Here is a 25207-nt window from a genome sequence, read left to right as displayed (position 1 = left end):
AAAATACCCAGGCAAATGGAAAAAACCAGGACAAGGACGGAGCCTCATCCAAGTCCAGCACTTAAAGGTTATTAACAAACAACAACCAGTGCAAGCTACTGCTTTTCTCTTTACATTAACAAGGAGTCTCATGAAATTTTATTCAATATCAAGGGTACAGACAAGAAACAAGTTTCAGTTAAACAGAAATACTGCAGTAATTACTGGCTTGGATGGCTGTACTTGAGGTTGTTCAGAGTGCCAAGAACTATCTGGGTTATCAGCTAGCCAGTTTTCTCCGTTCTTCAACTGTTTGCCATGCCAAGATCCATTACTCCTAACTAACATAGAATGAGTGTGAACAAAGAAAATATTTTATTCTTAAGATGCCAGAGAATGTAGAACATCTTTTAGAAGTAACAGAAGTTTCAGTCTATAAATGGCTTACTTATTTCCACAACAGGTTTACCTCCAACTCAACTTTTAAGCCTTCAGGATTTTAGCTTTAAAACAATGATTTAAACAATTTTCATTTTAAAATGCAAATTCCCTGAAATGGAACAGCTCAATTGTATTTGATAACTCTGTAGCACCCCAAATTCATTATATACATTTAATGCATAGGTCCCAAAGCTGCACCAATATGATATACATTCTAATCACATCAGTTTAGTGAGATACTGGTCCCTCTAGATAGTCTACAAAACAATGATTCAGCAGGTTTTTTTGGTTTTTTTTTTAAACCACAGTCTGCTTTAGGGCGCTATAGTAGGCACCACAAACAGTTGAGTTTTTAATTTAACCAAGGTTCTTATTAAGAGTTATTAAATTGACAGTGATTGAGTATATTTGTAAAGTATCCTCATCCTTTTTTCAATTCATTAGGAGGTGTGACTGTAATCAGAATAACAATAAAAGGACTGTTAAGTGCCCTGGAAAATTAAAATGATTGGATTTGATATGGCTGCTAATTGCCCATAGTTAAATAGGGGAGAAAAGTGGGGAGGGGAAAGGCCGTTGGGAAGCCTTTCTGATCCACACCAAGTTTCATACAATTATACATACAATTGTGTTTAGGTACAAATTCACAAAAACAAATTCAAGTTTTTGGACAGAAGCCAATTATAAATTATTTTGAAGTCAAAAGTAGTTATCACATCTTCTAGATTCCTCTTAAAGCCTACTGAAAAACTTCATTTCTTAATTATATTTTAAACCTTTAGGCCTTAGTAGGCTGGTGAATAGCTATATTTCTATCAATACTAGAGAACTGATACATTACATGAAAAATCATAGCAAGTCATTTACCAGAATTCTCAGAGAAATGCTTACCCTATTTTACACGGCACCTGTATGGAACATCTGAGGAAAATTTCTACAAAGGTAATTCAGTAGCCTAAGTAATAACATACACTATTACATTTAAACCCCAATAGTTCCTGCAAGCAGCCTATGAGTATGACAATGGATTCATTAGTAAAATTTCAATTATCACTTATTATCAGTGTTATGCCCAACAACTTTAATTAAATCACTCACCTAGAACTTTGATTTTTAGGATCTGAAAGAATCCAAATAACTGTATTTGATACACTTATGAGCAAGTAAGACTCTTAAAATCTCCAAAATTAATGGGAAATACTTGTCTGATGCTTATGGTGGGCTAAGGTATAAAGCACAACTTGTTAAAAGATGGTGATTGGCAGAAAACAATTTCCTCTATTTTCTAGTGATCCTGGAAGAAAAAAATACTGCTTCAGAATATGGATCCACATGAAGATATATCTGCCAATTCAAATGTCTATCTCTAAGTCCCCTCCTCCTTCAAAAAAAAGATGGATTAGGGCATGCATTCTCAGTAGGGGCGATATTCCCCCCAAGTGGGACCAAAAAAACCCTCACTTTTTTTGTGTATAAAGCAGATACAATACACATACAGTATATCTATATTAAAATTTATTGGGGTGCTATTAGAAAAGTCTAAAAAGGCTTCCTGGGGAAGGGTGATAATGCGCTTTGAGAAACAGAAGTAGATCTTAATCACATGCATTTCCTCTCACCATCATCATTATGCTATGTCAAAATATCCTGTGGCATTTTTGGTATTTGGAGTTTTCATAAGAACAACATAATAAGTATCTTAAGACAATACTCCCAGAAATAATTAAGATTAAGAAACTTATGATCAGCTCTAAACACATATTTAATTATGGCATCTAAGAGGAGACTTATCTTTAGAAACGACACCAAGTTAGGAAAATCAATAAACATATATCCAATCATAATTACAAGTACAATTTTAACATCTGTATTAAGAATTACATATTTGAGACATTATAAGTTGGCACTGGCAGCTGAGTTCCAAAATTACCACTTAAAATTCAAAATGAAAATCTGTAGTCTTTTCAGAAAGCATTCCCTTTCTTTATACTGTCACAGGTGACTTACCCATTTACTGTAATATTGTAGTTAGTAAACTACTTTGTCATTATGAAAAAAACTATGATCAAAGATCATAATGTAGTTCTGGAAGACTACACACTCTTTCACTATACACAGTATATAATAAAACAGGGTACACTCTGAATGGCAGTAACATGCAATGATTTGTAGAAATGTTAATGTAGTTTCTGCTACATCGGGTTTCTGTGTAGGTGTTTACAGTTTGGGAGTTATAAGGACGAAAAGAGCAATTATTGAATGCGTACATAGTAAAGACACTTGAATGCATAACATAGTTACCACTGGGCATTAACATGGAATTTACAAAAAATAAAAAATTAATAAGATCGACCTATATAAACTGATAAGGATGGGCTTTATTTTTTAAAAAAATTCTTTTGAGGACTACAAATTACAAAGTAAAAGCAGATCACTATGTAGAAACCTACTGAATACATTTTGCCTGTGCATAAAAACTTTCATTTAACAATTTCACCCTATTCACAATGTTATCAGTAATAATGCTCTTCTTCATAAGATTACTATATACCGTTATTTCAAATTATGCTACATGTTACTCCTTCCAGGTGAACTAAACACCAAATTCTTGGCTCATAAAAATGGCACCTTTGAAAGGGGCAATTTCCACTCAGTCTCTGGTGGCATTATTCCAGGCTAATTTCTTTCAATGATCAAAAAAAAAAAATACTTTCAAAATGTTCACTTTTAACATTAACTCTGTCCACCAAAAGTGTGGTCACATTTTGTTTTCCACTGACTACATATATAGATGGGTGACAGCAAGAAAAGAAAGACAAAACTTAAAAGGCAACCATTAAAATAAATGGATCAATTGTATAGAACTGGTATTTGGCTCATGGCAATTAAAGAAAAAGGCAACTAGGGTTAATAGCCAGACGCTTGAGTCATTAGTGAATGTGTTAAGAGAAAGAAGCTGGTCCTATGTGACCAAGTAGGAATGTATCATTATCATTGTACTCCATTCTTTACATCAAATACCCTAAGCCAGTAGGAAATACGATTTATATTTGGAGTCCCAATTAGAACATGCTGATCACTTAACATTTTCAACAATATACTGGGTTTAGTACAGTATTTCCTTTCCTCACACTATTTCATGAGTCCTTTCCTATCAATCTAAATGTATGACAGTGTTAAATTCGTTAAGTGACAAGACTTTTCTAAGGTACAGAGAAAATGCTATGCAAAGAATACCCATTTGTTTTGCCTGGAAACATATAAACTTAATGCAGAAGTTTCTCAATGGGAAAAAGCTCAACTTCCTTCTTCCCACTACTTCTGCCACATACAATTTCCCAAAGACCTCACTTCCAAGCTATTATCCATGGCTTCACTAAGGAATGAAAACCACAGAGCAAACAATTGAGGTCAAGGACATCTGGGGTTAAAAATGCAAAAAAATATTAACATGTAAGCAATGGTCCACATACTCAAGATTAATGTTAATGAATTCAATTACTGTATATGAGAGTTTCATTGATAAGGAGGGCTTTGGGTATACCAAATTATCACACAAATCATTGCCTTTTGAGAGTTTGGATACTTTTACAGTTTAATTTGCAAACAGAATTTTTATAACAAATTATTTTTAACCAAATCATATCTTGAAAACTGTTTATATAGAAAACCCAGGGAAAACTGTTCATTGTGGAAGGCCTTAAATTACATTATTACAGTAGAAAATACAGGAGGTAGAAGATAACTGAAAAGACTAATGCAACATTAGATTCAAATCTATAGCTCCTGTAGCTACTTAAAACATGGTTTTAGAAACTAAACCCAACATTTCCAGTAACCATAGAAACAGTTAAAATAAAATTTGCCATGAAAGCCCTTATATCATGCTTGATATAGGGAGGTAGGAAGATGTAAGAACCAGGACACATGAGACATGACATTTTATCTACAACTCCTGTTTGCTTTACTGAGGGTGTAGTTTCAAGATTCAGTCACCTTCTTCAGCTTCAGACTCAGATTCTAGAAAAGGGGAAAAATGCAGTCAAGCATTATATCATATCAGAAAGCAAAAGTTCCCATTTATAACTTTGAAGCTTTTTATTATAATTAAGAAATATTATTAATAATGTCTTACTTATATGAGGGAGCTATTCAAAAGTCTTCATTTATAAGTCTCAAAATTCATCAATATTTACTAGATATTCTCAAAATTTTCAAATTTCCTCCTAAGAATGTTTAGTATTATGGCCATCAAAATACTTCAATAATTAAAGTCTAGTTTTTCTCACCTGCCTTAAAGTAAACAAGTATCTGCAGGTCTGTCATAAATGAACAAAACTCTGTAGTCTAGGTACTAACTGGTATCTGAATGAAAGAAGGCAGCGTGTGTGGACACACTGTATGGCCAAACTAAAACTATTTCTCAGGTTTACCAAACAAACTGCATAAAGGAAAAAAGACTTACCTTCTTCAGCATTTTTGAGCCACTCAACAAACTTCTTCATTTGCTCAAGGAAGACACTTTTCCCCTTTGCAACATGTGCATCTTTATACCACTTCAGAATGGGCTCTTCACTCAGGACTTCAGCTATAAAGAAGAGAGAACAATCATTACATTCAGGGGGTTTTCATAGACTTCTCTAACTCAGCAGAGAAGGTGCAAATACCTGCAAGGCAAAAACAGATCCTACTGAAAAATTAAGTAAAACCAATTATTTTTGTTGCTTAAAAAATAAATCTTTAAAACTCTCTCTTAACTGGTTCTTCAAAAATTAATTTATAAAGAAAAACAGAAAAGATAAAATGAGAGCCATACATTAAAAAACTTTTATCAACTTGTTAAGTATGAACCTACTACTAGAAAAAAACTTAAGTTAGTGATTCTCTCAACTGAAGGCCATTTTACCCCCCTCGGGACATCTGACAATGTTTAGAGACATTCTTGGTTGTTTAAACTGGGGAAAGGTGCTACTGGCATCTATTGGGCAGATGTCAGGGATGCTGACAAACACTGCAATGCACAGGACAGTGACCTGCAAAAGAGTTATCTGGGGACCGGCCCGGTGGCGCAGGCGGTTAGAGCTCCGTGCTCCTAACGCCGAAGGCTGCCGGTTCGATTCCCATGTGGGCCAGTGGGCTCTCAGCCACAAGGTTGCCAGTTCAATTCCTCAAATCCCGCAAGGGATGGTGGGCTCTGCCCCCTGCAAGTAACAATGGCAACTGGACCTGGAATTGAGCTGTGCCCTCCACAACTAAGACTGAAAAGACAAGAACTTGACTTGGAAAAAAGGCCTGGAAGTACACACTGTTCCCCGCCCCAAAAAGTTACCTGGCCCAAAGTAACAGTAGTATCAATGGGCCCCAAATAACAGTAATATCAATGTTGAGCACTGTTGAGAAACCTTGTGACAAATGACCAGAGATATTTGATAAGATAATTCATTACTTTTTTCAGGTATTAAAATGGTCCTGTGGCTTTATTAAAAAGAAAAAAAAAAATCCATGTGCTTTACGGCTCCATACTGGAAAAATTAGGAATTAAAGATTTCTAGGATTTATTTCTAAATAACTTGAGTGGGAGGAAGTAGGGGTTGAAATACTTTCAAGAAACCTAACCATAAGCTGATAATCACCGACGCACAGGGTACTTGGGAATATATTACCCCATTCTTTCTTTTAAAAAAATTCTGGAATGGGAGTAGACCTCTGTTCTCAGTTTAGAATATAGGAAGCAACAAAATCATTTATGAAAACTAGGTGATAGAAGTAATACATGTGTATACAAACTACAATTACTGGGATCGAGGTTGGTTTGATATATGCAGGAAAAAAGCATACTCACCAACCATAGTAAATTACTGCAATGGGCTCTCTCCCAACAGAAGTCTTATCTGTGTTAACCACTTCAGAGCAGTGTTTTGTTTTGTTTTGTTTTTGAAATTGGAAATCATAGAAAAGGGAACATTAACTGAAATAGAGTGTTTTACAGAAGCATTTTGAACTGGTCTTAATAGACAAGTAAAACTCCACCACATTGGGTAGTGGGGTAGGTGAAGGGATGTCGACTTCTCACAGGCCAGACTACATACAGAGATGGAGCAGTGTGGGGAAGAGAAATGGTAGAATACAGGAGGCGAAGTTTGAAGCTGCATTAAAAAAGCTTTAGATTTTAACTTATAAAGTTTACAAGTGTTGTGATATTCATGCACTAAAAAGCACCCAATTCATAAGAGACAACTCAGTTCTGTATTAGAGTAAAATATTTCAGGGAGCTGATGTTCAGACAGCTACTCGTTGAAGTTATTTTTAGTATTCTAGGACTTTTATTAAATGTATTCACAAAATTGAAATTTAAAATTACCTTTATAAAAAAGCACCACTATTTTCTGGAAGGCTTTCATGAAATGAATGTTGTCATAGCAATACTCCTGAATCTTCAGTAACAGAGTCAGCTCAGACTGACCTTGAGTAGTGAAGGCAGCAAGTAGAGGGCTGTATTGCTTTTGAAGGGAAGAAGAGATTTAGTTATTCATTCTGATGAACATTCATTACAAAATTCCTAAAATACAGAATATAACTCATTTTTTACAATCACTGTGAATTATATTCTAATTAGTGGAAATGAAAAAAATAGTAAAGCAGAGAAATCTAAGCATCTAAATCAAATAAGCAATATTGCCTACATCAAGAATTCCAGAGATAACTGTCAGTAGAATGTTAATATTTTAGAGGGAAAAAAAAGAATGCTCCTATTTTCCAATATTCCCTCAAAAGCAAACACCAAATCGTAGGCTCAGGCTACTTTTAAACATGTATTCGTTTTTAACCTATAAACCAAAGAAAGCCCAAGTCAGGCTTTTTAAAAGGTTATGCCAATATTAATATGTTGTTTATTTACTGATGGGTTATCCCCAGGAACCACAGATGTTAAAAACCCTCTTAGAAAATTACAGTCACAGTTCCCTTATCCCCATTTAAAAGCACAATGATGTTTCGTCAAGGCACAGTTCTAATACCTTCAAGTGCTTGATGGCTTGCTCTGCTACAAGCTCCTCCTTTTTGTTCCATTCCACAGTGCTCATTACACTGGACCAGATTATTCCAATGACAACAGGTTCTGGGATGTTGTTTTTTTTCATCTCCTCCTTGACATACAAAATTATCTGCAAAAGAATCCAAATTTAATAAAACAAATCAGTTTTGATATGTACATACTCCATACATCAAACTTAGATGTTAAAGTATAAAAACACCTTTCCATGAAATCGTCAATGAGCACGTTGTCCCACACATAATCAGAGTTTTTAGAACTGGGAGGACAGACCTCTACTTCAAACCTTATTTTACGCATAGTTAAACCAGCTAGGAAAGGACTGAGATGGAAACAGAAGGTCTGTAGACTTGCACCCTATAAAATCACCAAGTGTTAACTCACTCTGGTGAAATACTTTAAAGTTTCTCAAATGAGTAAAAATTTTCTTTGCCAGAAACTCAGCCATATAAAAATGGTTTAAACAAAAATATCTTACATCCTTAAATGGATCACCACGAGACATCTGTTCTTGAAGTTCTTTCTGGAGTTCCTTACGAGCTCCTATGGTTTGCTGATTCCGAACATATTCTGAAAGCTCTTTCAAGCCTGCCTCAGTAAAATACTTTGTGAAGTGTTCAACGCTTTGTTTATTGGCAGGGAAAAGTTCCTGAAAGGAGAATTTACTCTGGTTAAATGGTCTTTAAATCAGATTAACAAAAACACTTTCCCTCTCTTCACAGATTGAAAATGACAAAGTTCCCCTATTACACTTTCCTTAAGCACAAGAATGGAAAAAGAATGAGTTTACAAACCATCAGTCTGTTATCCATGCTGACTTTCCGAAGACTTGAAGCTACTGCATTGATATCTTTTTCATTTATCCATGATTTAAAGAGCTTTACAGCAAAAGCTGCTGAAACCCCTGAAGAAGAAAAGAGCATACTTAACAGAAGTTCCTTCCTGGATTTCAACCACTGCATCTCCCCATTTCCTCCCTCCACAGTTCAACCACATAGGATTACTCACTTTACCTCCACACTTACCCCTCAACTTCCTCTGCCACTGCTTATAATTTCACTCCAATTTCTCTATTCTACCATTTGCTAGTTGTGTATTCTTGACTAGTCAAGTTATTTAAACTGTTTTCTAATATGTAAAAGGAGGGTAACAGTTCTTACACTTGACAGGGTTGTATTAAAGTAATGCATGTTAACTAGTCAGTACTCTACGTAGCAAACAGCTTTCTTTTATTATTGTAAAGAATAATTTAACTATGAAAATCATAACAAGGAGGGGTTAGCCCCATGGCTCAGGTAGCTGGAGTTCCGAGCTCCTAACAGGCTCCTAACGCAGAGGTCATCGGTTCGATTCCCACATAGCCCAGTGAGCTGCGCCCTCTACAGCTAAGACTGTGAACAGCTCTCCCTGGAGCTGTGAGGGGCCCTGTGCCAGCATGAGTGGACGGCAGCCACCGTGAGCTGCTGTGAGTGGCCGACTGGCCGACCTGATTGGTGACTGACTGCCTCAGCCAGGGGAGCACAAGGCTCGTAATACCAGCCTGGGCCAGGGAGCTGTGTCCTATACAACTAGACTGAGAAACAACGGCTTGAACCAGAGTGGGGGGAGGAGGTGGAAGGGGGAAAAAAAAGAAAATCATAACAAGGAAATTATTTTCCTTTTCAGCTTGACATTTTCCCCAATGTCACTTTCTTTATTAAAGATGTTCCCAAGTCTCCCAATTGGAATTAATCTCTTTCTGGGTTACCATGGAATTTTTTTACTTTATAGTCACGTTGCATCTGGACCCTGAATATTTGCTATATGCCTAAAAAAAACCATTAACCCTGGATGCCAAAGATATACATTAAGCGTCTAATGAATTTAAATGAACCTATTAAATTTAAGGATAGTTAAAAAGGCTATTACGAGTCAAATCTAGATAAACTATGACTTTTCTATCAGTTCAGCTTTCATGCTCTCATCCACCCCACCCTCAGCCAACTAAAGACCATCCTTTACTAAAGGTTAATTACCTTCTTTAACCAAATTCTCATTATAAAGGCTATTAAGAATGGATGCATTGAGTGTTCCATTAGCCAGAAGAACACCAGTCAACATAGCCAGCTTGTTCCTCTCCGACTCTGAAAAACCCTTTAAGAACAGCAGCAACTATAAAAATAAATAGTTAAGGGTTAAAAGAGCAATTGCACTGCATAAAGAGAAGCAGTAAAATATACTTTAATTGGTTAAAAGTGTTGGCTCTGGGGTACCATCCAAGTTTGTATCTCACTTACAATACCCACAAGCTGAATGATCTCGGGAAAATTAACCTCTGTGCCTCAGTTTCCTCTCATATAAAATGTGGATAATAAATCTTGCTTCACAGGGTTTTTCTGAGTATTAAATGAGTTAATAATTAGAATAGTGCCAGATAGTTGATGTTACTATAAACATTACCAGATTTTCTGTGCACCTATATATAGAATATCTAAGACTCAAAAAGCAAGTATGTTAAATTTCTTTTTCACTGTATTTAGCTCTGATCCTCATACATTAAAACCCCACTTGATTTTTACAGCCTTCTGCCACTTGTTCAGACACAGAACTAAGGAATTGTATACAACAAATTCCACTAAATGATTTACCCCAAGACTATGTTTCAAAGACAGTCTAACTAAATATTTAAATGCATCAAATCTAAACAGTATGGACATTCCACAAAAAATTAAAAATACAACTACTGTATGACCCAGTGATACCACTTCTGGGTATATATCTCAAAAAATTCAAAACACTAATTCAAAAAGATGGACACATCCCTATGTTCACTGCAGCATTATTTACAATAGCTAAGATATGGAAGCAACCAAAGCAGCCATCAATAGACAAATGGATAAAGATGTAGGTGCACTGATGTTCATGGCAATGTTATTCGCGGTGGCCAAAACATGAAAACAAATGTCCTTTGGTTGATGATTGGATAAATAAGATGTGGTACACATATATAAACAATGAAATATTACTCAGCCATAAGAAAACGAAAAAATAATGCCATTTGCGACAACATGGATTGATCTTGAGATTATCATACTAAGCAAAATAAGTCAGAAAAAGTCAAGAACCGTATGACTTCACTCATATGTGGGATATAAACTAAAAGCAACAAATGAATAAGACAAACAAACAAAAATTCACAAACACAGACAACAGTTTAGTGGTTACCAGAGAGTAAGGGGGGAGGGAGTGGTAGAAGAGGGTAAAGGGGGTCAAATATATGGTAATGGAAACACTGACTCTGGGTGGTGAACACACAATGCAATATATAGATGATGTATTACAGAAATATACAGTTGAAACCTACATAATTTTACTAACCGATGTCACCCCAATAAATGAAAGAAAGGGAGAGGAAGGAAAGTAGATGTGGTACATATAGATAATGGAATATTGGCCATATACAAGAATGAAATCTTACCACTTGTACAGTATCGATTGACCTAGAGGATATTATGCTAACTGAAGTAAATCAGACAAAGAGACAAATACCGTATGATCTCACTTATATGTGGAATCTAAAACAAAATAAATGAACAAACAGAGCAGAAACAAAGTCATGGATACAGAGAACAAATTGATGGTTGCCAAATGGGAGAGGGGTTGGGATGAGTGAAAAAGAGGAAGGGATTAAGAAATACAAATCAGCAGTTATAAAACAGTCATGGGTGTAAAGCACAGCATAAGGGATATAGTCAATAATATTGTAGTAACTATGTATGGTGCCTGGTAGTACTAAACCTATCGGAGGATCACTCTGTAAGTTATTTAAATATCTAACCACTATGCTACACACCTGAAACTAATACTGAATGTCAACTGTAGTCGTACAACAGCCTAGCCAACTGTCCCTTCGTGTCTTTCCTTAAGGAAATAAGAGTTTGTGAGATTGTGCCTTTCTGGGACTCTGTTCCATCCTTGTGTTTACACCTTATGTCTGTCTGGTCCCCAAAAGATGGTTTGCAGCCAAAGACGGGTAAGATATCTCACGGGAGATACAACCTAAGCCAGGCGGAACCGAGTGGGGACCCCAAACGAGCTGCCTTGGACAGGTATGGCAAGGGGCCTTGCCTCCCCTTCCCCCTGCTTGGGAAAGTCTATTGCCCGCTCTGGCTTTCCCTTTGCACTTCTCTCAGCAGAGTTGTTACAATGTGAAAGACTTGATACTGAAAAGGTACATACTTTAGGTACAAAACATCCTGGGACCTTGTGCTTCAGCTGTTTACAAAGGGTGATTGAAATAAACATTTTCTGTTATGAAGTCTGAGCCTCACAGACCGTGTAAGAAACAAGTTGCTTTCTTGTAGTTGCAGACCTATCAATAAATAAAAACCTCCAGCCGGCTTTATTCTGGGCTCCAGTCCTCTGAGACTGAGAGACCCCTGGCCTTCGGAGAGATTTAACTGCATTAAGTCTGTTTCTTGCTTAAAAACTTAACCCAAACTGCCCCTTCTCGCACCCTCACTGTCCTTGTTGCACGGGACGTGCCAGTCAACTGTAATTGAAAAATAAAAAAATTTAAATTATTTCAAATCTGTGGCAGAATTTGGATTTAACTCTCCCTGCTTTGACCTCAAACTTTTGTTCTCCACAAGGCATATTGCTCTTCATACCTTTTTTACTTCATCTTCAAAACCTTTCTCCAGGTATTTGTAGCGCCTGATTAACTTGTTAAAAACCTATGAATAGTAAAGAAATTTAATTACTTCATATGTACAGATGCAGAGTCCTAAAAAAGGATCTAGGTCAGGGCCACTGAGATCTTTCCTATAGTATCTCTAGAACAGGAAGAAGTGAACCTTCCACTAGACATTAACAGTTTACAAGCTGTTTTAACCAGCTTGGGAAGAGTCTGTCAACTCCCAAACCCAATAGGTTTTTATTGACAAATGTTAAAGCAAAAAAACTAATTATTGCTCAAATACAGGTCATTTACCCATTTGTAGGATATTAACAGAATAAGATCATAAAATATAGTTCTACTTTCCTAATAACATAGACAACGATATCTAGGTTTGCTGCACTTGAAGAATTCTTTGCTTGACAGTAACACAAACATAACTGTGAAACCTTCAAATGAAATTTTGATTGGTAAGTTAATCATCCTATAACTCATTCACCTTTTAAAAAGTTATATGCAAAAGAACTCAACAATGGAAATCACGAAAAGGAACTGATTTTCCTTTTCGGCTTGATGTTTTTTCTTAAAAATGGATTAATTTCAGAGTGACAAATAGGAAAAGAAGAGCAAATTCAATTTTTTTCACTTTGTTTTCCTCAACACATTTGAGATTTCCAGTTCATCATATTGCACCAAGAACGTCATCTCTAAACCTTCAGTTCAATTTCTTCAATCTTCTACCTGCAACTTCTTAAAAGTAGACTGACTACTCCTTAAACATTAGTCAGATCGATAGTCTAGCTAACTGAAATAAATATATAGTTTCATTACCTGTGCAAATGCTTGCATGGTCTCCAGGTCTTCTTGTGCTGCGAACACACAGACATCTGTACGCATCATGTCATCTGCCAGTGTACCACCTGGGGCTAAGGCATATTTTACAAAAAATTTGCAGTGACCTTCGTTTAAAATAATCATTTCAATCTTACTTTCTGTGAGGATTCTCATTATAAAATAAAATGATAAAAAATTCTAAAAGATGGTTTGAAAGCAAAGTTAATTTCTCAGCAGGAATATGGCCAGTAGGTTCAATATGTGTGAATAAAGCGATACAATTTACAGGAATAACATAATCCACTTTAGCAACTCAATAAAACTCCATGCATTAACGATTCAATCAATAATGCCAAATCCATTACTGCAGTGTAGATGTTCAGAGTTGGTTTTGATATATAACTTTCCACACAGAAAACAAAACACCCCTTCAAGCTTCCAAAGAGGAGTATAAAAATCCACAAGTTAGAGACTTATCTTTTAGATATGTTTATAAGTATGGGTAAAATGATGTCTGATGTATACTTTAAAATATGGGTGGGATGAGGTGGAAGGAAGTTGGTAGGGGCACAGACAGACAAAGATTCTTTTTTTTGTTTTTGTTTTTTTTTGTAATTGTTTGACTCTGCAAAAATCAGAAGGCACTAATGGACAGCCAACCCATCTCCACGGTGCTCTGAGTGAAGACGAGTCAGCTTAGATATGTGATGGACTAAAATCCCACTACCTAAGGCTCCAAGCAGTGAGAGGAACAGCCATCAAATAAGATTCTTAATAACTGTTGAAGTTGGGTAACAGACCATTTATTATACCATTCTCTCTAGGATATATTTGAAAATTTCCTTAGTAAATGTTTTAAAAAGGATTTTAAAAACAGGCTTATTGATAACAGGATTATGAACAGTAAATAGATATCTTTCATATTTCTTACTATAAACTGATAGTACAATGAAAGAAATACTCATCTGACTAAGCATTAGAATGTATGAACATAAGTTCCTGGTTCCACCACTGAGCAATTGTTTGACTGCATGCAAATCACTGAAGCCTTTCTAAGCCTCCATTCTGCACGTACACAAATGGAGTTCTAATTCTCTTAGCTTGGCTATGAGGGTCAGTACAATATTATCATCATTTGTATATAACTAAGTAGTACACTGTTAAGATATTCTGACCTGTTGAGGATGAGAGTAAGAGTACCTTACAGCAGCACTGTGCAACACAGAAATATGTGAGCCATATAATGTAATTTCAAATCTTCTAGTAGCCATATTAAACATAAAAGGTGAAATTAGTTTTAATATACTTTAACCCAACATATCAAAATATTATGCTTTTAACATTTCAGTATTCAAATTATTATTGAGATGTCTTTTTTTTTTTTTACATTGTCTTTAAAACCCAATGTGTATTTTATACTGATAGCACATCTCAATTTGTTTGAGACACATTTCCAAGTGATTAACAGCCACACATATCTAGTGGCTAATGTATGGAAGAGTGCAGAACTAGAGTCTTCAGGTATACAGAAGTATTTCATAAGACAGGACAAGAGGTAGGGGTTTCTCCATTAACTAAGACTATTCAAACATAAGTTGTGGGAAAAAACACCACACCATTGTTTGGGGATGTTGTACAGATTTAGGTTATCAGGAAAAAAAGTCATCTCCAAATGTTATGATTCTGTAACAGACTTTAAATATAAAGCTGGACAGGGCAAGGCAATCTGCTTACTATGATTTGGGAGGGGAAAAAATGGAAAAATCCTAAGGGGGTAAAAATAAAAAGCAAAACAAAAAGAAAGTTACCCCAATTTGATAGAATCCAGAATATGAACTATTTGACAAATTCTAACAGTCTTCTCCATACCGCACATCTCTCACAAAACCCAGACACTTACCCAGCATTCCACCGGCCACCAGAATGTCAAAGAGTGTTTCTGCATATCGGCGGTAATCAAGTTTTGCTCCAGAAGCATCAAGAAACTTTGCTACTGCTTCCAAATCAGTACCAGTTTCAGTTAAGCCTTGAATAATACAGTCTTGAAACTGAGTAGGGTCAAACCTCTCTTTTTCATCTGGAGGGGAAACCCCCCAAAACAGTTAGTTTTAAAAGGCTTACCAAAATGCCAAAAAACCACCACCTTACAAAGTTATAACTACCCGGTAAGTTAACCATATTCATCACAATTTCATTTATTTCAATAGCTGGAAAAACCAAACACAAGCTAGATTACCCAAGACTTGGAACACTAGCAAATACAACAGGAGACTAAACACATATCTTTTGCAAGTTTCCCCTCTGCTAGTGCAAGGCAGGAATGCCTAGTCACAAGAACTGCACAGCTTTACTTCCACTATTTTTTCACGTAAGTCTTATAAGTGAGCTAAATAAGTTAGTGTGTTCCTATTGCCAGGAGACAATTTCTATCTGGAAAACTCTTCCACTGCCTCTGGGCTTTTCTGAAATTTAGGACATCCTCTAAACCTCAGGTCAATTTTATTCCTGAGTGAAATTTTGTCCAAACATTGGAGCTCTTGATTCTTTTCTTTAAATGACCGTTAACACTGTGATTTTTGTTTTTAATCACTCCTTTGGTACCATTAACATCATCTTTAGAAAGTATATTTATTGGGTATCCAATATATGACAGAAACTGCAGTAAATGCTTTGTTTGGATCCTTATAACGACTATGTGAGGAAATTTTTTTGTTCCCATTATTTAGAAGGAAAATTGAAAGCCAGAGAAATTAGAGAGACTATATTGTGTATCGTGTAGCAGCTAAGAGCAAGGGCTCTGGAGCCAAACTGCCCGATCCAAATCCTGGTCACCATTTAACTGTCTGAGCAAGCAGTCTCATTCTTTATGCATGAAATTTTCCTACTGTAAAATGGTGATTAAGAGTAGTACCTATTTCATACAGCTGTTGTTAATTTTAAACGACATAATCAGAACAGTGCCTACATACTCATTTTATTGAGTTGCCATCCCACACACTATGATAGGGTTTGATTTCTCTATCTAGGTTAGATGCTATCTTAATTTTCACACAGCACTAGGGTGACCAACTCCTCCCTGCTGCCCAGGACTTTGTTTTTGGCACTGAAAGGCCTATGTCCTGGGAACTCTCTGCAGTCCCAGATAAGTCGGGATGGTTGTTCACCCTACTCAAGACCCAATCATCAAAAATTAGGAGGATGTGAGTGATCTCAATCTCTGGAAGCAGGGATGTGATAGCTCTTCCTGATGCTAATAATAACAAAAGCGTGTTTCCCTGAAAATAAGACTGGGTCTTATATTAAGTTTTGCTCCAAAAGGCGCATTAGGTCTTATGTTCAGGGGATGTCCTCCCAAAAAATCATCTAGGGCTTATTTTCCGGTTAGGTCTTATTTTTGGTGAAATGTGGAACTACTTGATACTGTATTTATATAAAGGTGATGCCAGTAATACACATATTCAAGAGGATACAGACTTCTCCCCATTACTACTAAATTGCTCTGGTTTCCAACTTCTGTTCCTCTTGAGAAAATCTACTCGCTTAAATGTAAATGTATCTGCAAAGGCTAGAATCAAATCACTCTGGTCTCCCAACTACAAGGTGACAAGACTATAAATAGAGATTACAAAAGCTTCTGTAATATATATCTTGAAGTGTCTACTCAGGTTGGAAAAACAGTTTGTAACCAGTAGCTGACCCAGTTCTGTATTTCCTCAAAATCTCCTATAAGGTAAGGTCAATATGTACTTTTGAGCAATAACAAATGTTTTGGGGAAAATATCAAGCCCAATATAAAATATATCTGAGACCACATCTCATTTAACTTTGTATCACTAGTGCAGTGCCCTGCTGCAGAATTCGATATTCATCTAAGTGCCTACTACTACAGAGAAGTAGTTCATAAAATTCCAGTACTTTTCTTACTTTTCTTACTAAGCCTGTGAGAAATATTTAATTTCAAAAAATTACAATGTTTCATAATTAACATTCATGGGTGAAGTCTGACTTTTCTATCACAAATCTTCAATTTGGGTGAAGTTAGTGATCACTTTAGGAGCTCTTTATTTTTTACAAACTAACCTTTTCCCTCAAGCAAAAATTTGCTGAATAAAATTTAGCTACTGAAATTGCAGCCCATACTTAAAAGTACTTAGAAATATTAAGGGTGTGTCTGAAACAGTAGTCAACAAGAAATTCAAGTTCCTTCCTGATATTTTTCTCTTAAAAGTTTTAGTACTGAGCAATTGGCCAGCCAGAGGAACCAAGATGTAAAAGTTATCCTGCAGGTCTGGAGAGATGTAATTAAAACAAATTATTTACCTCTTTTTCTGGTTTTAAAACGCTGGCCTGATAGCGTTGGCTTTTGCTGCTTTTGATTATTCATAAAAGACACCCTAGGAAAATAAAAGTAAGACCTTAAAAACATCAGTGCCATAACATTCATTTTAAAAATAAAGCATCAAACCTTGGTCTAGTCCCGTATAAATCAAATTGCACACACCCTCAGCCTGACAATACACATGGGCAGGTAAAAACAATTACCTTCACTTGAATGAAATATTCAAAACCTGCATTCCTCCCTACAAAAAACCCTTTCAAGATGCATGGTGCAGGACACTGTTAGGTGACTTGACAGCACCAGTGACTGGTGGCAGGCAAATCACCCATCACGGACAGCTGTGTGGTCTCTTCCTCGTTCCTCTTCAAATTCGCCAACATCTTGCACTACTTCTAAGCCGCACAGAGGCTAACAGAGATGACCACCACAGTCAAACGCGTATGTCAATTTTAAGGCACTGTCAAAAGGCGAATCCCTTCTTCTGAACGGCCTGGTTCTGACCACCACCCTACCCTCCACGTCGTGCGGGTGACCGACTTCACTACTCCCGCCTGCAAAATGAAGTGGCAGCAGGCCTGGGCTCCGCTGCCCCGTACCCTACAATCCCGGCCTCCCGCAAGGGCACGTGTCTCCTTACCCACACCCTTCCCGTGCCTCCGGCACTAGCCACAGATAACCCGCCCCCGCCCGGGCTCCCCTCGGTCAAGGCAGGGCGCCTAGGGGCTGCTCCTCGGCCCTCCTTCACTGACCCCGTCGCCGGCGGTGGCGGCCGCCGCGATGAGCGGACCACAGGAGCCGAGGGGCTTCGCGCCGGGGGCCCCGCCGCCCCGTACATCCGCCCGCCCTCCAGCGAAGACAGCGGCGGTGGAGGCGGCCGCAGAGCTGGTGGCGGCTCCTCCGCCCCGCCCGCCGGAACCCCCCACGCGTACATCACCCAACAGAGGCCACGGCGGCTTTGTTACCCAGGCCGGGCAGGGCCGGAGGGGGGGCAGGCTCGGCCACTGCCTCCGCCTGGCGCCGCCGCACATCCCGGGGCACCACGTTCCGGCCCGGGCCACCCCCGCTCGGTCTCCCTGCTGAAGCGGCGGCCCGGGCCCTACAAGCCAGGCTCCGGATCTGGCTCGGCCTCATGCGGCGGCCTCCGCTGGGGCCCATCCAAGCCCGGCCGCCCAGGACCTGCCGCCTCCCTCGCCGTCTGCCCCGCAGACAAGGGGCCGCAACCTCGGCCGAGAGGAGCGGGCGCCGCGCCTTACCGAATTTAAGGCGAAGAGAAAAGAGCCAGAAATTCCCGATGCGGCGACAACTGCGGCGGTATCTCCTCTTCACCGGAACTAACGCGAGCAGGAGGAGGAGGGAAGAGATGCCACCTCCGCCCCGGCGGGTATCCTATCGCGAGACTTCTCCCCCTGGCGCCCTGCCCAGCCGCTCCCAGGCCGTGGACCTGAGCCTCCGCCTTTTCCATTCCTCGGGGCTCGGGGTGGGAAAGTGGGAAACGGGAGGAAGCAGGAGTTTCAGTCCTTCTGTATGCCCTTATTGAGATCCAGGTTTCCCGGACACTTCTCCTCGACTAGCCTGTCATTCTTTCGCCGCCCCGTTATCGGGCCTCTTAGCACATGGAGGGGTTAGAGGAACGGAAGGCGCCGCTCACCCCCGCCAGTCTCGAGGAAGTTGGACACGGCTGCCCCACTCCCTTCCCCACCGATTCCCTCCTCTGGCGCCGGAAGTGGAAGCTGGAGGGCGGGGTGGGGAGGAGGGAGGCTCGGGCCTTCAGTGGGTAAAAGCTGCGTTTGGGTAAGGGGATTCGGCCTGGCCTGGCCTGCGTTCCGAGCTGGGTTGGTAGAAGTCGCGCAGACTGAGTCCCACGTGGGGCGCCATTGCGGTGCGGGCTGGGTGGCGTCGGGCGCTCCTCTCTTAGGAGCGAGGGAGATCCAGGTAGAGGGTTCTGGAGGAAATTCTGCCCTCCGACTGTGGCCACCGCTCCTTGCAGTCGTTCTCTCCTGAGTATGGTGGTCGTGGGAACTTGGAGAACTGAATCCCCGGGAGAGCTTTTAAAAACGCTGATTGCTGGACCTCACCCGCAGAGATTATGAAGATCTGGTGTGGGACTCAAGAATCAGCATTTCTCACAAGTTCCCGGGGATCCCTGTGCTGCTGACCTAGGGACCACACTTTTGAGAACCGCTGACTTGGAGGACGGATCATCAGAGAGCTGGGAGACAATAGGAGAATGTGTGTGAAAAGCACTGGATGTGATAGTACAAATAGAGATGCACGGTGTCTCCAGGATACAGCCTCTTGTTTTTATTCTGTTTCTACTTCAGTCATTTGCTTCCTTACTCTTCTCCTACCAGAGAAAAATCCCAAACGGTTGTCCCTAAAAATCATCTTCCAAATGGATCCTGCTTCTCGTTTATCAAACATTTTGGTAAATTAGTCTATATAAGTTGACTTGTTTTCCTTAGTTATCTAACCTCTGCCCCCTGCCTCTCCTAACTTGATGGAATATTATTTTCTCAGTCCTTTCCTGAAATTATCGCCAAATCCAGTGATTCTCTCAGTCCTCACCCTCTTGCCTCCTCTGAGCATTTAAGGTGTTGGTACCCATCTCCTTAAAACTGCTCCAACTGCCCTGGTTACCTCTCCCAACGCTCCTTTAGATTTGCTTTCTCCTCTCTTCTGTATTCAGACCTTTTATCTTCTTCCATAATGCTTTCTTACATGTATCAATTTCAGAAATGTTCAGTCCTGTAGAGAATTTTTGTTAAGAGTTTATTTGAGCCAAACTGAGGATAAGCAAGGTTTCAAATGCTCCTGAGAATGACAGTTTTGCAGTCTTTTATATTTTTGGAATTGAGGCAACGTAAGAAAGATTACATGAAGGTGGGAGAACGCAGGGTGGGGACTGGATTGCTGGATAGTTAACAAGATTATGTGCTCTCTTGAGGGTGGTTATACCTTTGAGGGGTCTGGAAACAGGACTACTGGCATTCAAGGGTGTGTTAACCTAGACACGAAAACAATGGACAGGACTTGCTTAAAAAACCTTTTACTAAAGAGGCCTGGGGCATGACTACCCGCTGTGATTTGACCAGTTAGGAATTTACAATCAGATCACCCTGTGAGGTGAGGTTACTTTTGGTTAGATTTATTACCTCTTTTTTGTCCACACAAGGTAGTCTCATACATTCCTAGAGATTTAACTTTTATTTCCATTTAAAAGATTCCACATTTATCTAATTAAATACTTGTTGAGTACTGATTCTGTGTGCTTCCAGGCTGAACAGACATGTTGGAGGAACCCAAAGAGGGTAGTGTGACTGGAGCTTGATGGGAGATGAGAAGGATGTGAGGAGCAGAGGGAAGTGGCCAGAGTCAGATCTTTTAAGTCTAGCCTTTTCCCCAAATTCCTACTCCACATTATCTGGTATCTACACTGAACGCCAAACTAAAAACTCTTAGTACTGTTGATTCCTCTTCCCCAAAACTGTTTTTCTCACTCCTGAAGTTCTGTTAAGGATATAATGTTTCACTAATAAAAATACTAACTACTTTTATGTACCAGCTATATGGGTCGTGCATTCTTCTAAGCACTTTATATATTAATCTTATTGCTCAGAATTACCCTGTAATCTAGAAACAATTATGGATGAAAAGAGGTTCTACGGAAAGTAACCTCACAGGGTGAGCTGATCATAAATTCCTAACTGGGCAGGTCAAAGATAAGGTATATCTTTGCCTTAAGAGCCCTGTCCATTGTTTTTGTGCATCTAGGTTAACACGCTTTTGAAATAAACTAACGACCCTCAAGAAAGCACATAATCCAACTATTTTATAATTCAATCCCTACCTTGATTTCTCCTACCTCCCTGTAATCTTCCTTATATTTCTCCTTAATTTTAAATGCATAAAAGAAACTGCAAAATTGTTACTCTGTGGAGCATTTGAGATGGTGCTTCCCAGCAACTGTCATCAGTTTTGGCTCACATAAACTCTTACAAATAAAATTCTCTACAGGTTGGGATTTTGCCTATGTCCAGACTATTATGAACTCCATTTTATAGATGGGAAAACTAAGGAATAGAGAAGTCAAGTAACTTACCCAAGGTCATAGAGCTAGTAAATGGAGGAGCTTGATTCAAATCACGTAATCTTGTTCCACCATTACGATACACTTGCCACCGAGATCTTATTTATCTATTCAACAGATATTTATTGAGGTAAAAGGCCACTAGAGCTATAGAGCTGACAAGTTAGATCTGTGCCCTCACAAAGCTTATCTTCTATATTTGTTGCATTTCTCAATTCTATCATCTTTTTTCAGTACCATTTTGATTTAGGCTTCTATTACCCTTAACTAACTGGGACTTTTGCAATAACTTTCTAAGTGTGCTATTCCTTTCTCCACACTTCCAGAGTAATCTTTCTAAATGCAGCCTGAGTCACTTCTCTTCAATGTTTAACTGTCTTGGTTTGTACTTGAGACCACCCAGGGATAGCTCTGACCAATGTTTTCCACCTTTACTTCCCATCACATTACTGGTTCTTAACCAATGATTACCATCCATTGTGGGGTATGCAGCAAGCAATGTTGAATGAAAACTATATTTTAGTTAGCAGTTTATTTCCTTTAAAAATTAAAGCAGATTGAAGATTATTAAGTTCATTCTTACTTATTTGCATATATGTTCTTGGAAGTGAGAGAGGGAGTGGAGTTACTGGGAATTGTACATGGCAGGCAGCCTAGCTTATCTATGCTTTTGGTGTGCCCACAGGAGTAGGTGCAGTGGGCTGGCATGGGAAATGTAAGGGTGAAATTCAGGGAATCAATAACGCAGCTGGATTTAGCTAGTTTGCAGTTGAACTCACTGCATAGCTCGCTATCTAACCACCCATAGTTAGTTTGTTTGCAGTTTGATCCATCCTGACATTCATCTGTTTTCTCTTTGTTTCTCCCCTCACTGATTAATTGAAGAACTCTGCTCCCTTTCTCAAGCAAACCCATACCTCGTTAATTAACAACATCTTAACCTGGGAAAGAGCAATTTCTTAATCCTCAGGCGCCCACACACTGGAATCCAATTTACAACTTCTTGCAGTTTTTACTGGTGACACATTAAAGTCCCAGGCTGCTATGGCCAAGTCCGAGTCTGGAGTCGAGATAACATCGTCTTCAAACAGAACAGACCTCAGGAAGGGATGTCAGCCCCCAAACCTGTCTAACCAACTCCGTCTTTCCTATATAAGAAAAAGCTAACCTGAAGTTAGTGCAGCTATCAGACTACCCTGGCATAGAAATCTGCCAATAATTCTCTCTTACCCTTCTGTCTCAGCAGCTGTCCACTCTCAGACTGGACTCTGCCCCAGCGACCCCACCCCCACCCCCCACACACCACCCCTGGTGTTTCTCTCCTTACTACCCGCAGCAGCCCTCATCTTTGGACACTGCCATGGGCATTCTCTCTCTGCCGTAACTTGAATAAAACCTTTCTTCACTATCCCACTTTATAGAGTCTTATGTGAATGCTTTCATCTTTTGTGAATGACTAGGGGTTAATTCCATGCCACAACAGGAAATGTTTGTAAACTGTATCATGGCAGTAAAGATTCCACACAACTGAATTCTAAGCTTTAGTCTGACTGGACACACTGTGTCTGTTCTCTCCTTGAGAAGTCCTTCCCTCATTTTTTACTGTTGAAATCCTACTTATTATTTCAAGCCTTATCTCAAATACTACCCTTTCCCTTAAGCCTTTCTTACCGTGTTTTGCTGAAAATAAGACCTAGCCAGATAATCAGCTCTAATGCATCTTTTAGAGCAAAAATTAACATAAGACCCGGTCTTATTTTAATATAATAGTAAGACCCAGTCTTATATAATATAATACCATGTTAGATAAGACTGGGTCTTATAATACCAGGTATAATAATAATAAATATAATATAATACCGGGTCTTATATTAATTTTTGCTCCAAAAGACACATTAGAGCTGATGGTCCAGCTAGGACTTATTTTGGGGGAAACACGGTAGTCTTAACTATCTTGTTATTCAATTCCCGCCTTGTTTTCTCCCACCTTCTTGTCATCTTCCTTACATTTCCCTCCTTAATCTCAAATGCATTAAAGAAACTCCAAACTGTTATTCTCTGAAGCATTTTTCTCAATCTGTTGAGATCTTGCTTCTGGGCATAAGCATGATCAGCTTCAGCGTCCATTTGACTTAAATTTTTATAAAACCTCTCTACAGGTGTCGATATTCTTACACAGACATATATCTTTTTGTTGGTACCCTTGAACTGATTGGATTTCCCGGAAATGTATTGTATGCCTACCTGATAAATACCTTACTAGTGTAAATGATGAGCTTATGGAGCAGAGGGGTAAATCAGATCTTTGGGGGAACTTCTGATAAAATAAGGCCCAAGACTACATCAAATTTGCTTTTGTTTTGTTAGTGCTATGCAAAATTTCATCATTTAGACTTCAGATCTTAGTTAAGAATTCTGTAATTTGTAGTCCTTGCAAAATCCAGCATGTAAGTATAAAGTTTGGGTAAAATATTAGCAACATCCAAGGGAATCTCTTATGATGAAAGTATGTTGGAACTTTTCTTCATCATCGATAGGCCAGATTGGCTTCCCTACTTTGAATTAAGATTGACTTGAGAAATGAAAATATTTCCTTAATCATTCTTGGCAGTCTTCATAACACGTGTGTAGGATTGATATTATTTCTTTTTGAAATATTTGACAGAATTAATCGATGAAGCTATTCATGCCTGGGCATTCCTTTGTGGGAAGATTTTAAATTAATAATTCAATTACTTGTTATAGATATATTCAGATTTTCTATTTCTTTTTTTTTAAATTAGATTTATTGGGGTGACAATTGTTAGTAAATTTACATAGATTTCAGGTGTACAATTCTGTATTATATCATCTATAAATCCCATTGTGTGTTCACCACCCAGAGTCAGTTCTCCTTCCATCACCATATATTTGATCCCCTTACCCTCATCACCCACCCCCCACCCCCTTACCCTCTGGTAACCACTAAATTACTGTCTGTGTCTATGAGTTTTTGTTTCTCATTTGTTTGTCTTGCTCTTTTGTTGTTTTTGGTTTATATACCACATATCAGTGAAATCATAGGGTTCTCTGCTTTTTCTGTCTGACTTATTTCACTTAGCATTATACTCTCAAGATCCATCCATGTTGTCACAAATGCTCCTATATCATCTTTCCTTAACGCTGAATAGTATTCCATTGTGTATTTGTACCACAACTTCTTTATCCATTCATCTATCGAAGGACATTTTGGTTGTTTCCATGTCTTGGCCACCGTAAACAAAGCTGCAATGCAGATTTTCTATTTCTTTGTGAGTCAGCTTTGGTAATTTGTGTCTTTCTAGGAATTTGTCATTTCATCTAAGTTGTCTAATTTGTTGGCATAAAGTTCATAATATTCTCTTACAATACTTTTAATATCTTAAAGTTGGTAATGATGTCCCTTCTTTCATTCCAGATTTTGGTAATTTGTGTCTTCTCTTTTATTTTCTTGTCAGTATAGCTAAAGTTTGATCAATTTTGTTGATTTTTTTCAAAGAAACAAAATCTTTTGGTTTCATTAATCTCTCTCTCTCTATATATATGTATGTATGTTTTTATTTCATTGATTTCCACTCTGCTCTTTATTATTTCCTTCCAGAGAATAGTGCCACAGACCTCCCCTGCTCCTGTTTTCACCTAAAGTTTAGCAGTTTTTCATGAATAAACACTTCTCAATTTGTTGTTGACATTTGGTTGATTTCTGGATTCTTGAAATGGTAGTTTTGGATTACTTTGCCCAGTTTTGTAGTATTTTTGGAGAGGATTTGCTGACCTCTTCACTCTGCCATTGCTGTAAAT

The 25207-nt window shown here is 38.6% G+C and overlaps 1 protein-coding gene across 2 annotated transcripts; it reads right to left on the bottom strand.

The window, feature by feature from the left end:
• Positions 1-335: 335 nt before the first annotated feature.
• On the bottom strand, positions 336-19510 carry BZW1 (basic leucine zipper and W2 domains 1). Of its 2 annotated transcripts, none has more exons than XM_081050882.1 (12): positions 18555-19510; positions 17283-17356; positions 14863-15039; positions 12960-13054; positions 12121-12186; positions 9487-9622; positions 8266-8375; positions 7950-8120; positions 7437-7583; positions 6782-6920; positions 4886-5008; positions 336-4440 (listed from the first exon to the last, which is right to left on the bottom strand). In XM_081050882.1, the coding sequence occupies exons 2-12, from the start codon at positions 17344-17346 to the stop codon at positions 4409-4411; spliced, it is 1260 nt and encodes a 419-aa protein (XP_080907008.1). In that variant the 5' UTR covers positions 17347-17356; positions 18555-19510; the 3' UTR covers positions 336-4408. The 2 variants fall into 2 exon arrangements, with proteins under 2 accessions (XP_080907008.1, XP_080907009.1); XM_081050883.1 differs by lacking the exon at positions 18555-19510 and adding an exon at positions 18051-18151.
• Between the last annotated feature and the right edge of the window lie 5697 nt (positions 19511-25207).

Source organism: Rhinolophus hipposideros (assembly GCF_964194185.1).
Source record: "Rhinolophus hipposideros genome assembly, chromosome: 6".
NCBI lineage: Eukaryota > Metazoa > Chordata > Mammalia > Chiroptera > Rhinolophidae > Rhinolophus > Rhinolophus hipposideros.
Note: the sequence above shows the minus strand (reverse complement) of the source record. Positions and strands in the feature narration are given on the sequence as shown.